Source organism: Eublepharis macularius, chromosome 10, assembly GCF_028583425.1.
Source record: "Eublepharis macularius isolate TG4126 chromosome 10, MPM_Emac_v1.0, whole genome shotgun sequence".
Taxonomy (NCBI): Eukaryota; Metazoa; Chordata; class Lepidosauria; order Squamata; family Eublepharidae; genus Eublepharis; species Eublepharis macularius.
In genome coordinates, this window is record NC_072799.1 from 58,228,572 (window position 1) to 58,244,976 (window position 16,405).

The 16,405-nt window shown below is 40.4% G+C and overlaps 1 protein-coding gene across 2 annotated transcripts in view; it reads left to right on the forward strand.

The window, feature by feature from the left end:
* The window catches only part of MND1 (meiotic nuclear divisions 1), a 35,429-nt gene that overhangs the window by 14,161 nt on the left and 4,863 nt on the right, over positions 1 to 16,405 (forward strand). For both annotated transcript variants that reach the window (XM_054990223.1, XM_054990224.1), the window contains 2 exons: positions 11,111 to 11,185; positions 11,688 to 11,802. In XM_054990223.1, the coding sequence (XP_054846198.1) occupies positions 11,111 to 11,185; positions 11,688 to 11,802 (190 nt within the window). The remainder of the gene's footprint in view (positions 1 to 11,110; positions 11,186 to 11,687; positions 11,803 to 16,405) is intronic.

A 16,405-nucleotide genomic window follows, 5' to 3' on the forward strand; every position in this document is an offset into this window, starting at 1 on the left:
CATAACTTTCCTTTCACAGGCTTATTGAAGCTCCAGGTGCCTTATCTAACGGACTGTAGAAACTTTCAGTGCTTCTGACCTTGTATACTGCTCACTCCCATGCACTGCTGTGTCTCAACTTTGATCTCTTGCTTTCTCAGTGTCTCGACTTGATAGTACAAATATGTGAGACGTTCTCAGGACAAGTTCGCGCCAAAAGTCCTGTTTTACTGTTGGGATGGGGAAGGAGCAAATGTGTGTGTTAAGAGGAAGGATTTTCCCACAGATTACTATTCCTGTCAACCTGTTCTTACTACTTAGATGCTTACCTTGCTTCTGAGTAATTCTATGGAAATATCTGTGGAAATGATCTGATTTCTGAATAAAGCCATTTAACCAAGAGCCTGGATTTCTTGCTACAATGGTACAGAGATCTATCTGCCGTAGCCTGTCATCCATAACCTGACACTGAAATGGAAGTATTTTAATTACTTGCTCAGAAATATCTGTTACCAATTCATAAATTTCTCATAACTGCATAAAATCAAATAATCCTAATACTTCTCTGCAGTACAAGGCCATACAGTGACAAGATATGCAGAGGTGAGGAGAAATCTTCCAGAATCATATGACTTGGAAAATACAGGATTTTTTATACAAACTGTTTCACATATATAGACTGTGATCGTATGCGGCATATATATATAATACTCTTTGTCAACCCCCAAGTAGAACGAGAAAATTCAGTTCTCTAATAGTTCATTGTGTCCCAAAGATGGATATAGTAGTTCCTGGGAAAGCCCATCTGAAATGTCAGACTGAGAGTGCTTGTATTAAACCTGTTAATGGATTTGTTAACCTGCACTTCTTGAGTTCGAACATATTGATAGCATATTGAGTAGATCAAATTTAAAATGTTTTAAATGAATGAATCCAAGACCATTTTTTTTAGTTAATTGTTAACATTTATTTGACGTTTATCTAAATAGAAAAGCAACTTTCTGGCTGCTTATTGTCATTGCTTTCAGGGACCACTTTCTGATTGGATAGCTGCAAGTTGGTGAATCTGCCATAGTAAGCTGAATGCAACACAAGAATAGGGGAGACTAACCCGGTTAGTCAGCTCAACAAATTTACAAGGACTGGGAATCAACCAATTAACCAGTTCACACTGGTGTTTTAGTAACAAGTGCAAGTGCAAGTAATGTAAACAGTGTACAATAATAAATATTCAAAGTCCGTATGAGCAATACATAAATAGTCCACAGTGGGAGATCCAGAGGTAGGAGAGCAGTGTGCCAAGGTGCCAGTTGAATAGTTCACAATCCACACAGCCGAAAGAAAGAAAGAAAAAAAAGCTTAATTTAGATCAAGCATTTGGGAATACTATTAGTATTCAGTACTACTGAAATCCAGGTCAGATTCTCAGTTTGGGTCCGGTTTAAAGTGGGAATACCAAATATATTTGGCCATTATTCCCTATGGGGAAAAGTGTCCAGGGGGTGGGGTTGGTGGCATTTTTAAAGCAAACCACCAAAATTGCTGGGAACCTAGTCCTGCCTGTCCACTAACCCCCCCCCCCTCCAAGTTTCAGGAAGATTGGACTCAGAGATGCAGTTCTATGGACCTCTGAACAAGGTGTCCCCAGCCACTCTTCATTGTTTCCTATGCGGGAAAGAGTTCCAAGGCTTTCCAGGCAAAGAAGCCTTAAGCAAAGGAGCAATCCCTGGCCAAAAGCCACTTCCCAGTGCAAGCTGAATCAACAAAGCCCAACAGAACCAAAATGAAGCAAGAGAAACCCACCAGAACCAAACTGAAACAAGGGGACCAATATCATGCCAGAGAATCCCACCAGAACCAATGGCAACCAGGAGAGTGTCAGCAAAATCAAACTGAAGCAAGCCCAGCTGAACCAGTGTCACTCAAACAACCCAGACAGGTGGAACCCAGGGTCAATGCAAGCACAACAGAAACACAGAATCCCAACAGAACCAGTGTCAAAAACCCAAACTGAATCAAGGAAGGACACTGTTGTAAGCTCAACAGGAATCAACAACCAATATCAGACCATTACCAGACAAGTCTGGGAAGCCTGCAAATGTGGGAAGCCTCACTAATTCACTCACTCCCCCTCTCTCCTGCCTCACTCCCCACTCCTCTGGGGGGTTGGAAAGCCTTGGAAAGTTGCTAGGGGGGGATAGAAAAGGGCTTGCAAGGGCAGCCACATAGCTTTAAAAAGGCTGAATAGATTCGTGTTTATCTAGCATTGATTTATTCAGTATCCTGATTTTATTCAGGATTCTTTAATATTATTTGGTATACCCAGATAATATTGGATTAGCAATTATTCAGTATAATTGAGGTATATCAAATAACGCAACCCTAGCTGCTAATTCAGAGGGAACAAATGTGTTCCTGCTTCATGTGGAGATGGGAGTTTCTTTTTGTTCTGGTTTCAGCACTCTTTCATGCAACTACTGAATATCAGAAGGCTGTTGGCTGTTCTTTGATTAGTTATAAGTTTCAGATGGCCAATTGCTGACAATGAGCTAATTGGGTTCAACTGATTTAACTTTATATGGTATTGAATTGTAGGTTTGATTAAGATGATTCCGTGATTGCTACAGAGAGCCAGTTTGGTGTAGTGGTTGAGAGCGGCAGGACTCTAATCTGGAGAACCGGGTTTGATTCCACACTCCTTCATTTGAAGCCAGCTGGGTGACCTTGGGTCAGTCACAGCTCTCTCAGCCCCACCCACCTCACAGAGTGATTGTCATGAGGATAATAATAAGACCCTTTGTAAACTGCTCTGAGTGGGCATTAAGTTGTCCAGAAGGGTGGTATATAAATCAAGTGTTGATGTTGTTATGATTTCACTGCAGATGAATTTGAATCTTAGGACCAAACAATGTTATGTTTTTAATGAGTTGGGACTGGGTTCCCTGGAATTTGAACCATAGGGCCAAACTAGATGGTATGTTTCTGGGATGAGTCTGGGTTCCTGGGACGCTGATCCCTTTCCCTGCTGCTGCAGTCATTTTAAAGATCAGAGGGAGGCCTTTTTGGCTTGGAACTGTGGCATGTGGGAAAGAAGGTCTCTTACATCTCTCACCCACACAATTTTCAGGATTTTTAGACATTGAAACAGCCCCAGCAGGGAGTTATATAAATAGGTTTGGAGTGGCATGTGCTTAAAGTACTGTTGCCATTCATCTCATGTCCAAGGGCTTGCACCATAATAGTATCCAACTATTGTAAAATAGTATTTTCTTATACAAAGACATTACTTTATGTAAAGTGTGTATATACATACTAGTTGCCCTTTGTGTTTGAGTAGATATAATAATAATTTATACATAGCAGTTATAACTGCATGATGCTAAAAACTTTTGAAAGGACATGCTCTGCCTGCAGGCCTAGCTTAATTCTTCAGGAAGGTTATTTAATTGTATTTCTCATCAGAACATGTTTTGCAGCATAACAAAATGTTCTAATGAGATGTCAAGTGATTGTATCCCTTTCTATTTGAATAATCACTTCAATTATTTCTCAAATGATATTACGGTAGACATGATGCTGCGGTAGACATAGGAATCATTATGGACATGTTCTTCTTTTTCATGGAGTAGTGGCTTTCGTTATAACTGCCAGAGGAAGGAATACAGAAACGGGAAGGAAATACTGGTACCCCTGTTGCAGTTACACCTCTACTACACCTCCACCATTGGAACAACATCTGGAAATGAATTGGACTCTGTCTCATTAAGACTTTGGTCTTACATAAATTTATATACTCAAGGCTCTAGCACTTTAGCATTGTAAGCATAGGTCACTTTAAGTCTACGTTTATTCCTATGGTCTGCTGTTAAGCTTGTCTTCCATAGGACTTGTGACCTTGCAGATGCATTATAATAAGATGCCTTCGAGTGTTGTTGTGCAGCCAGAAATTACTGTACATCAAAACTTGAATTAATTTGCAATACTGACTGTTTCTTTGTATTTATTTCTTGATACACTGTACATATACCAATAGAGTTTATTTCACTTTGTTAGTAAGGTTTTCACGGTGCATTTTTTTGCTTGCTTTTTTACCCTTAAAAAAACTGCAGTCTGAGAGGGAAACTACAAGTTACTGCTTCCCTGGGTTTTAAAACATGTCTGCTGACACCACTTTTAATTCATGTGTAGTTTTTTTTAACACAAAGCCACACGGCCCCCCTCCAGAGCAGGCACGCAACGCTACAGCTTTACTCAAGTGGGCTTGTTGACTGGCCAGCTCACCCAAGGAAGATGCAGAAGGAAAATGGTAACCTGCTGTCCCTCTCCACACCTCTCTGATCGTAAGGTGGACACAGGGCTGCCTGCCATTTCCTAGCCTAGCGTTGAATCCACACGCAGGGAGGGGAAGGCTCAGACTTGCCGTCGATGCCGCTTCTTTACAAAGGAGCCAGGGAGAGGGAGGGCAGGTCAGGCACACTGGTACTGGAGGCATCTATTCCCACCCCCCATCCCGGCTCCTTTTAGTTTGGAAAGTTCCCTGAATCCTGTCAGTGTTCACAGGAACTTGTGCAAGGTCTGTATGCTGGGCAGAATCTGTGCTTTCATTTGGGTGCTTACATAATGCACATTCCCTTTCCAGGATAGTTTCATGCTCATGAATTATTCAGTGCTATTCCTTAGGAACATTTCAACCCTGTTTTTCAAAAGAAAATATTCAAGGCAATTCATAATTCAAAATCTGTTCATTTTTCTACACTGAGATTGCCATGTGAGAACCCCAGGCACAGCAAACAGCCCAGCAGTCTCTTGCGCCTTGAACAGGTTTAGTGGGTGTAGTTAACAGCAGGGAGACAGTGGTGGAGCTTGCTTGCCAGGTTGCCATCTTCCTTCTATGGAAGGAGGCGAGAGCAAGAAGAAAGCAAGCCCAAATAACTAGGGCTGCCTTGCTGCATGCCTGTTCTGGAGGGGCCTTCCTGCCCTGTGTTAAAAAAAACTACACGTTAATGAAAAATGATGTTAGCAGACACGGGTTTAAAACCTAGGGAAATTGTCACTTGTAGTTTCTCATTTATGAGGTCTGTCCTTTCCTCCCCATGCAAATTTCAGGATAACTAGCTACTTCTGATTTCTCAGCAAATGATAGTTTGCCATTAACACCGGAACAAGCAAACACACATATAAACAGTGCTTTGATGTTGCTTTCAAACTCTGGTTTGTTTATTATTAGTTAATTGCATTTTTATTTTGCACTTCCTGCAAAGAGATTATGGCAGCATACATTGTTCTCTTCCTCTTCCATTTTGTCTTGAAAACAGCTGAGGTTAGGCTGAGAGAATGGCCCAAGGTCACCCGCTGAAACCCAAGAATGGAAGCCCTTATATCTTAGACAAAATCTTCGAGTTTATTCACATGTTCAGATACAGCATAGAATAAGCTCTTCAGCCATTGGATAGAGGAATAATTAAATACTCCCCATATAAATACCTCGCCCTAACCTGGAAAGCCCAGATGAGCCTGATCTCATTAGATCTCAGAAGCTGAGCAGGGTCGGCCTTGGTTAGTAATTCGATGGGGGACCTCCAACAAAGAACAGGGTTGCAGAGGCAGGCAATGGCAAACCACCTTTGTTAGTCTCTTGCCATGAAAACCCTGCTGGGGGGGTGGGGTCACCATAAGTCAGCTATGATTTGAGGGCATTCTCCACCTCAATATAAATACCTCTTTGCAGATGGAAACCTAGCCTGTAATGCAGGAGTATTGCCTACCCTTCTTCCTGATGTTCTAGCTTTCCACAAATGCAGTGTTTACATGAAGATAGCATCAGACACACAACCCCTCCTCCCCTCACTTGTAAGCAATAGGCCTGTAATTATTTCCTTTCTTAAAGTGAAATAATGAATTATTTAAGCACTTCTGAACTACTCTTTCATATTCTTCTAACATGCTTACAAATTTCAGTAAAGTCATTAGTCAATGCATATGCTAAAGTAAGTTTTTGCCTATGTGCAGTCAAATTTGTGCTTTAGGTAGGTAAGGAATACTTTTTACTCAAAACACCTCTGTCTGGTACTCACACTGGTTCAGCAGCTACTGTTAAAGCCTTACACTTAGAGGAATTGCTGAGCCGCACCCAGAACGCTTTGGACTAGCACTGATGTCTGACTCATCTGCACCCAGCCAAGAAAACAAGCCTCAGTGGTGTGGCAGAGTGACTAAAGCTGCACACATGCTGACATTGCAAGTAAAATGCCATCCTGTGAATCTGGAGATGCAAGATGAGATGTAGAAAATGTTAGTAAAAATACCTGACTTCTGTCTCTGTGGTATTTAATGAGCCTTTGACTGAAAAATTTATATAGGACTTACTTTTCTTTGCATCAGCACAGAAAACTGTCACAAATTTTCATTTATAACTGAGAACATGGAGGCTGAATATTAGTGACTTGGCTCATCATTTCCCAAAGACTCCATGGTAGATCCCTGGTAGATTAGATATTTGAACCCAATTTATCCCAACTCAGGCTTGTCCAGGAATTAATTACACTTATTTCCAGCAGCAACATCAGTTGATGCAGATGGCCACAGGCCAAATTAAGTCAGCATAAATAATTGTGGTGAGTTCAAGCCTTGTTTTAATTAGACAGATTCACCTAATAACTGCCTGTAAACCACAGAGATGAAAGGGATCAAATGTATCCACACCCACCATATTCCCACAGATTACCTTCACAAATCAGATTATAATGTGAGCCTCAGGTGGAAGTACCACATACACTGTAAGAAGTGTGCTTGGGAAAATATCGCCATATAACTTACGCAGCTGAGCCAAGCCACATGCCAAAGAAGAAAGGCAATCCCTTTCCCTTCCCAAACAGGCAGTCAATAAGACCTGGAGGAAAATTCCTTTGCAGTCCTAAATATGGCAATCAGTTATAATCTGAGTATGACCAAAACCTATCAGAACTCATTCCAAGTCAAATGAGGGCTCTAAAAGTGGTTACTTGTCATTATAGCCACATCACTCCTTCAGGTATTGAGGGACATAATATGATAACCATTCAGTGAGTGAACTAAATAGATTGACTGGGTGTTCATTTTTTTTCAGTAAGTACTGTTATGTGGGGTAGTTAATTGAATGCCAGGCCTTGGGCTATGGAAACCTGAGTGCAGATATTTCTCAGTCACAAAGTTCATGGGTAATTATTTCTCAGTTCAACTTGTTTCACAAGGTTGCAAAAAATAAAACGTGTGTTTTGTAGCTTCTTTGAGATGTGATTTGCTACTGAAAATGTGGATAAATATAATGGGAGGATCTTGAAAGACTATATAGTATTTTATTTTTGATGCAGAATAGACAATTTGAGCCAATTCTTGCAACATACTTTATTTAGGAGATTTATATGCCACTTAACAAAGTGACTCACAAGTAGAAAGAAAACCATAAAATAATAGAAACACATTCTACATGATCACAAAGTGCATAAAAATACAGAAAATTAGCATCTGTAGTGAAATAAGAATCCTACGTTCCTGTTCAAGCCTGGGAAGAACAATTGTTCTGAATTTGTAAATGAATTCAAGTTCAACAGTCTTGTGTTGCAATCTCCTCTTGAAGCTTCTCTGTTTGAGGACTGCCACTCTTAGGTCAGCAATGTAATGTCCTAGAAGATTAAAATGTTCTCCCACTGGCTCTTGAGTGTTGTGATTTTTAATGTTAGATTTATGTCAGTTTATTATTTTGCATAGGGTCTGACCTGTGCGTCCAGGGTAGAGTCGACGGGCATTGCTGACTCTTGATGTCATATGTAACGTTGGAAGCTGAACAAGGGAATGAAGTGGAAGTGGTAGGGCTGGTATTGTAGGTCTGGTGATTGTGTTGTTAGGGTGAATATGGGGACAGATTTGGCATCTTGGTTTATTGCAGGCCCTGATCCCAGAGTCTGTGGTCACATTAGGAAGTGAATTATTGTGAATGAAAAATTGTGCTTTTTCCTGTTCACCTTAATCAGGAAAGCCTTCCACTTTTTAAAATAAGCCTTTTTGCCTTTTATGGATTCTTTGATTAACCAAGGTATCCATAAAGGGGTTTCTCAATTACATTTTTCACAGAGATTAATTTCGCAAATAGGATATGTCTGATGGTTAGGACTTGGCTGTAGTTATTTCAGCAATGTTTTTAATGTGAATTTCAATATGTTTCTATGCCATATTTGGAAGATGGTAGGAATGTTATAATTTGAAAGGCTATTATAACACAGAACGCTTGTAATTATGTCCTTTATGGTACTTTTCTAGGCAGTGCTTAGATGAAGGTGTGTTTTTGTATACAATCATCAATTGTATTGTATACAAAACATCAATACAATCATAAACATGCTTACTTGAAAGCAAGAACAATAATTTCATAATGTAATTCTGAGCATGAATTTTATCATTGCACAATTGTAGATACATTTTTATTATGCTATATCAGGTTTGGGATTATATTTTGTTAAAGCACTTAATATATTGAGAACTGTAAGACTAAGATCCAAGAAACAGATTTTCCTTGTTTGACTTAAAGGAAAGCAGTGTTGTAAGAGAGAGACTGTCTTAGGACATCTTTTTGAATGGCTTTACCATAAAAGGCCATGTGGCTTGATAGGGCTCTATAAGTACTTGCCAGTGAGTGAACCGAACCTTAGCTATGTAGCTTGAATGATATGTTGTGAAATGTTTTTACTCTTGTGCTGGACGACTGAATAGAAAAAATACTTTGTAAGCAGGCAGTCTAGAAACACAGTGTAACTACCCATCCATCCAGTAGACTATGCAGCGTAGGCATGGTGTGATTCTAATATTTCAGCTGGGCAACTTAGGAGCACATAAGGCATGCTTAGCCAAACATGCTTTTTCTTAGTCAGTTGTTTCTATCCAAATGACACTGACTTCTAAGTAACTATGCATATGTTGTTGCACTGTTACAAGCTGATTAGTAAGTGAATTTTTAAACCTAAACATTTTAAAGAATAAGACTAAAGATGAATATATGGGTGGGGGGAGGCTGCCAAAACAAAGGACTTTTCTGCGCACACAACTTGGCAGCTGATCCCCAAACTCAGGAATCAGTTTGGATGCAGTTCTTCCACCTGCCCTCCTGTTGCATTTTTATAGTTGTGGAATGGGTTTATTTTGTTCTGCATGTGCCTTAAATAATCAAGATTTTTAAGTGAGCATGTTGTCATTGTCAGTGGTTTCTTTGGTGGCATCACAGCACCCCTTCTTATTTTTTGTGCATGCTTATATCACACATTAATATAAGGGCTGAATTTTAAAAAATGATTGAAAATGAATGCAAGAAAAATCCAAAAATGGGAGCAACTCCACCACCCATTCCTAAGTTCCACCCTCTTCCTCAGTCCAAACTGGAGACCGCTGCTGTGGCTGACCCAAAGGCAGGAAGTAGAGTGGGAGGGACAAACAAAACCAAAAGAAACATGCATGAGGAAAAAGAGACTAAAAATCAACTTCCAAAAAAACTTCGGGGTAAAGTGGTCTCAAAAGAACCAGAAAAAACCTGAGGGAAAACCCAAAAATCTGAAGTGAAAACTAAAGTCAAAACAGCATGCAGAAATCACGGGATAAAGCAAAGCAGTATGGGGCCAGAACCAACGGAAAAAAACTGCAGAAAATCCCAAACTTTTGATTGTCTTAAAGTTTAAGAACAGGTGGTATCAAAGAGTGATAGTCAAAGGAGGTTTTCAGGGATAATGGGAAAACTCTTTGCTTGGCAACTTCTTGCAATACTTGAAGAATTTGTGCTATAATATCAATTCATAATACAGATCTAAGTATCTGATGTTGTTACTCCAATCATATCTATCACCAGTAATATGAAGGATGATCTTGCCATAGTGATTCTCTCTCTCTAACAAATCATCATGTCCATCAGTAACTTATTTATTAGTTGGGCTGATGAGACAGAGATACTGTTGGTTGTAGTGCCCGTCCTGTTGCCACAGTGTCGCCTTGCCTGAGCTGACTGGGCTGGCATTGAGTGATTCTGCACACGCTGGATAATGCACTTCCAATCCTCTTTATAGATCATTTGGAACAGATTTTTTTGTGTGCGGAACAAAAAATTCACCTCAAACGATTGATAATGTGCATTGAAAGCGCACTATCCAACGTGTGCGGAATCAGCCATTGTCATTGTTGGTCCCCAGGTTGGTAAGTGTTGCAGGTCGCTATTCTGGTAGTTTAGGATTTCATGGCTGCCATTACAACATGGCCCTCTCAGTGTTAGCATTGAGTCCTGCCTGAGTAGCTGGACATACTCTTGGCCTGAATTTTTCTGCATGAGATTGGTGATCTGAAGGTAAAGCAGCAGAATGTGACTCCATTGTGGAAAGATGGTTATCTGGTGGAGTTTGGTCTAGTGGTTGCACAGAATATATGCAGGGTTGGGGATCGACTAGAATGGCCTGCCACTGAAGAATGGTGGATCCAAATGGCTTTCAGATGTCTTTGTGGGTTTTTCCAGCTAGTATGGCTGGCAGTTTTGTTCATGAATTAATGGGCGTCTGGAATTGGGAGATCACATGTACAATAGATATAGTTGTTCCCCACATGCCAATGTGGTATAGTGGTTAGAGTGTTGGGTAGGATCTACGAGACCCAGGTTCAAACTCCACTCTGTCTTACAAGCTTGCTGGGTGACCTTGGGCCAATCACACCCTCTACTTCACAGGGTTGTTGTGAAGATAAAATGGAGGAGAGGAGAATGATGTAAGCTGCATCTAGTGGTCTTAACTGTGTAACACCTTCTGTACATCTTCCTGTGAAGCAGCCCTTGAGTTACTTTTTTCTTTTTGTCACTTTTGTGTTATGTGAACAAGTTAATCCAATTAAGGTCAGTCATATTTCACTCAGAGTGGTGTAAATAGGAGTTCAAGAGATTATGAAGTACTCTCTACTTTAAAATACTGTGAATAGAGAAAGAGCTTATGGAACAGTCACATCTTGGTTAGATCCTTAGATCCTGCTTTATTGTATAAGAACAGGTCTGTTTTGAACTACATACATTTCTTAAGATTAAAAATTATCAGGTTGAAGTCAAATGCGATGACAAAATGTTCTTCTCTTCCTTCAGTTATCAGAATATAGCCAGAAGAAAGAGAGTTTACAGGAAAACATTGAAAAATCAAAAACTGGACGCCAAGATACTGTAAGTACTGAATAATTTCCACAAGAAACCATAATCTGAAATCTTCTGGATATTAACAGTTGAAGGCGCATGGGCGGGGTGATATGTTCTGTAAGCTATTCCTTATAAGACTGCTTTCGTTAGCACTGGTATACTCCAAAAGGGTGGGGGAAGCAGTGCCGAAGGCAATTGAAATTGTTCTTTTTTTATTTTGCACTTAAAATAAATAATGCCACCAATCATGCAGGGGTAATAATTCACTGGCTCTAGTAAATGTGCAATGCAAATGTTTAGGATGAATATAATATTGGAACAAACTGGTACATGAAAGCACATGTGCACCCTGTGCTATGACCCCCATAAATGATTGGGGTACACCGTGCCTATTGTATCAGTATCTTAACTACAGATCTTGGTGTTGCGCTTTTAAAAGCCTATTGTGACTATGTTGTGTTGTATTGCAGTTGACACCATTAAAATAATAATGTTTAATTTGGGGGGATTTTTCAAAATATGATCCTAGGCAGAACGTGCTGCATTAACAAAAGAACTTGCTGCCCTTCGTCAGAATAAAGACCAACTGAAGTCAGAAATAGAAAAATACAGAGAGTGCGACCCAGATGTTGTTGAAGAGATCCGTAAGAATTGTCCAGAATTGTTTTACTATGTTATATATTTAGTCCACATGTAACTACTGAAAATGAGCTGTACAGAAGGTGTTAAACAGTTAAGACCACTTTTTAAAAAAAATCTTAATTGTGGTGGACAGCAGATGCCTGGAAGAATAACTTGGCACGTTGTTGGTGTAATGATAAACGTTAATTCTTGGAGTACTTTTGGAAAAGTGCATGAAAATTCAAACTTTTCCTGATCCAACATGATGCAGTGCTTAGAATTCTGGATTTAAATATAGAACTACACCCCACCCCCAATATGTGGAAGCAGAGCTTTTTTTCTGCTGGAATGCACCGGAACGGTGTTTCAGCAGCTCTGCAAAGTAGTCACATGTTCCGGTGGCCCTGACCAGCTGAAGAGCAGGGGTTAAAAGAGATTGTTTCTGCTTGGCAAGCTGTGGGAAAGGAGCTCTAATCCCCGCTCTTCAGCTGGTAGGAGGGAGCCCCAAACTGCTTTAAACTGAAGCTGAGAGGAAGGGGATTCCCTTCCTCCCAGCTGAAGCTGGGGAAGCCCCAAAAGGGCTTTAAAACTTCAGCTGAGAGGAGGGAGATTCCCCCTTCCCAGCTGAACCCTCCCTCCCTTCCTTCCTTTCTCTTTCCTTCTTTCCATGTCTTTCCTTCCTTTTCTTTCCCTCCCTCCCTCTTTGTTTGTTTGTTTTCTCTCTCTTTCCTTCTTTCCCTCCCGTCCTCCCTCCCTCTTTCCTTCTTTCCACATCTTTCTTTCCTTCTTTCCCTCCCTCCCTTCCTCCCTCCCTTCCTTCTTTCCATATCTTTGTCTTTCTTTCTCTCTTTCCTTCTTTCTTTCCCCTCCTTTCTCTTTCTTTCTCCCCGGGGGGCAGCCAAACTGTGCGCGATGACGTTACTTCCCAGAAGTGACATCATCGTGTGCTCCCAGGAGCACGTATGCGCTTTTAATGCGTGCACGTGTAGTGATGGGGCACCACCTGTTAGGTGTTGCCCCGGGTGAGAGTTCCCCCACCTCTTTCCTCAGAAAAAAAGCCCTGTGTGGGGGGGTCACGGACTTGTCCTGGGAACTGATTTTTCAGCCTGACCTCCTTCATAGGGTTGTTGTGAAGCTAAAATTTGTCTTCTGAAATCCTGGAAAGAAGGATGAGATATTTGACAGCTAATAATTGTAACAGAATAGGAATGCTGCAGATTCAATATAATTGGTTGTTCATCTACTTCCACTGTCAGACAAAGCAGCGTTTGCTCTCTAGCACGCTTTGATATGCCTGCCTCATTCTTGTAGCAGATTTGTGTGACTGTGTTGTTGTTGTCTGCTGTTTCTGTTTTTTTCTTCATAGTATAGGTTCTCTTGCTCAAAATCCCAAGTAAACCAATGATATTAACTAAAATGAAATATATTCACACTTTTTGGTAGCTATTAGGGGTATGCATTTAGAAAATTTTCATTGTGGTTTCCTATCTGAAATCTGAGTGAAATATTTAATGTGATTGGGTAGTTTTCCATTAGGGTGTTGCTGGGTCAGGGTTGAAATTTGTCAGTTTTCCCCCATTCATGATTTTTATGGCTGTTCTTTTCAGTGAGGAAGGGGAGAGGGGACCAATTGAAGGTTCTAGGGCAGCTGTTTTTGCACTTACAGAACATAGTCCTTCCTCTAATCTAAAGAAGGCCTAAGTTCCAACAAAGGGGGACGATTTTACAGACCCCCAAAGTAGGCGTCTCTCTGTGCAACCACACTAAGTTCTCCCTGCTAAATCCTAAGGCGGCTATCAGGACAGCAGGCAGCGAGCAGGAGAGTTTCAGTCAGCCACCAGTATTTAAAAAAACAGAGTCCTGTTGGCATTCATTTCATTTTTCTACTCTTACAGTGACTGACAATAAAAAGATACCTTTCCACTGAAAACTCTGCATTTGCCTTCCTTCCCTGTTGTGGTTTGTTTGTTTTATTTTCAGAAAGTAAGGAAGGCTTCTGTTGCACCCTCCCCCAGTCCCCCAGCCATCTTTGCACTTTCACTATTTCCTACGGGGGACTTCTGGGTGTGGGGGCTGAAGGTAGTTTTCAACCAAATGTCACCAAAATTCCAGTGGAGTATCTTGTGACTGTTCTTTAAAGAACCCCCAAGTTTCAAGCAAATTGGGCAAAGCGTTCTAATTCTACAGGCCCCTGAGCAATCCCCCCCCCCCCCGCTTTTCTGTTTTCACAAGAAAAATGCGTCTCCAGCCCACAAGGCCCAGAGAAGAGAGAAGGAGGGGGATGGAGAATGGCAGCTCTCTTTGGCATTGGCTAGGGATGCTCTTTGTTCCTCCCTTGCAGTGATCTGATTGGAAGATACATATTCAAGTGAAATGGAAGCTCATGCTGCATTGCTGGTAAATGCTGGAACGCGAAAAAAAGGCATGGATTTCTTGAGGGGAGGGGTTTTGTTACTACCAAGCAGCCACAACTAGCATTTCTGTTCCTGAGAGACACAGATAAGACCCAGAAACATTTTTTTTGTGATTTTTAAGGCTTGTGATTTTCATTATACATACCCCTAGTAGCTACCTCACACATCATTGACAGGGGGATGGTATAGGGTAAACCAAATACCTGTATCTTCTGGAAATACACAAGTATATGAGGCAGCCATTTTAAAATGTGTTGTGTGACTCAATCAAGAGTGTACTTATACTTTTTTCTGTTTTTGTGTGAGAGCTACTTTCTAAGTGTTGCCTTTTGGAAGTGTTTATGGAAGACAAATTTTAACCACTGTTACTATTCTCTCTTCAGTTAAATCCTTGCAACAGATTATTTGTATGCATTAGTTATATAACCTTTGCTTTAACCCCAGTAGGAGGCTTTCTGCAAAATGAAGGAAATGCATAAACATCGTTTCATGTGCCTTTACTCTCAAGAATGGTGCAGATTTATTTTTTTTTAAAAAAGTACTGTATAGTTGTGCCTCCTCTATAGGGCTTCATTGTTAAAACATTAGATCTTTGTGAGCCTATTTTCTTTCTTTCTTTTTTTTTTTAAGTCTGTCAAGTCCCATCAATGCAGGCTTCCCTGTCCCTTATGGAAAGGTCAGACTGTCAGATCTCATCAGTACATAAATAGTGTCTCTCCAAAAAGTGTCTGATAGGGTTTGTCAGGACTAAGTAACAAAAGACTTCTGTCAACTCCACATAAATACATTGTCTGCAACTGTGCACCAGGCTTAGTTGCTCTGCCCCGCACGCTATTGACCTCTTTGGTTTTTTGTTTAATAAAAGAGATTTTGCTTATTGCACAGCTCCACAGTCAGCAGTCAAGAGATTGTAAATTTGCTGCTTGTGTTTTAAACACTTTCTTTTCTTACAGCTGCAGTTCCAAATCATTTCCATGTATCCCCTTCTCAGATTTGTTGTATGGACAATAAAACAACATGGGCAGAGCAGCTTCTCTTGAGGATCTCGTAGTAGCAAAAGAAACAGCACAGCTGGCTTTGTTTCCTGTGCATCAGAAAACTGGAGGGAGGGGCTTTCTTCCCTGATCCTATCCAGAGCAGTTCAACAATTGAAAAAATGGGTGCTGATATAGGCATTGTGTTTTCAACGATGCACTGCACAGCTTGTTTAGTTAGGAGATCTCTATGCTACCTCTCCAGAGTCCACAAGTTCAGTATTTGGTATTGTCGCAGGATTTATCTGGCTTTTAAAATTGATTTTCATTTTTAAAAGTTGTTGTCCTGTACATTTGCAACAATTAAGTTCCATCAGGTAGTACTTGGTAAAATAATTGAAGGCAGATTAGGAGTTTCACTAGTCAATGGATGAATGTTTTTGGTGATCTGTATTTTTCTCCAATGTACAGCATTTTGCAAACATTTGAATTTATTTGCTGAGTTTGATGTTATTTCTTATTTCATGTATCTTATAAACTTGACTGTTTTGGTTCTGAATCTAGGCCATATCAGCACAGATTTTAGAATGGGGATAGGTGAAGGAACACACTACATACAACTTTGATATTGGTGCTTTCCAGCTGAAATTCTAGTACTTTACCCAACTTCCACAAATATACAAAATACATCGTTATGCCTAGGAACAGCATATTTGTATAACGTGTCTCTGACACAATGGAATGCATACACGAGTTGTCCTCGCACTTCTCATTGTTGCATTCATGTGCGCACACACGCACGTTGTTAAAAAAATAATGGAAATACTCTGCAGGTATTTGTACCGTAGATTAGGACATTCTTTTTGTGGTAGTTGTAGTATATTAAATATATATATTAGTATATTAGAAATATAGAAAATATTCTACTTTGTTTTTAAATTAAACAAAGGCTTCACTGTAAACTGACTCACGTGCAGGATGTATAAGAATGAATGTTTGGAGGGGCAAGGAGGAGAAAAGCAGGAAGATACTGGACATCCTTTTTCAGTGCAGGGCAGGGTGCATATATGCATTCAAATATCCAGTGAGCCAAGATCTTGATCTATAGAAATTGAGAGTTTTTGAGTTTCAAGAGGGTTTGCTTGGAAAGGGAGCCAATCATGAACCCCAGTAGTGATTCAAGCAAAAATCCAAAGGAGAATCTCAAGAGCAAAAGCATATGAAGCAGGACTGAGTGA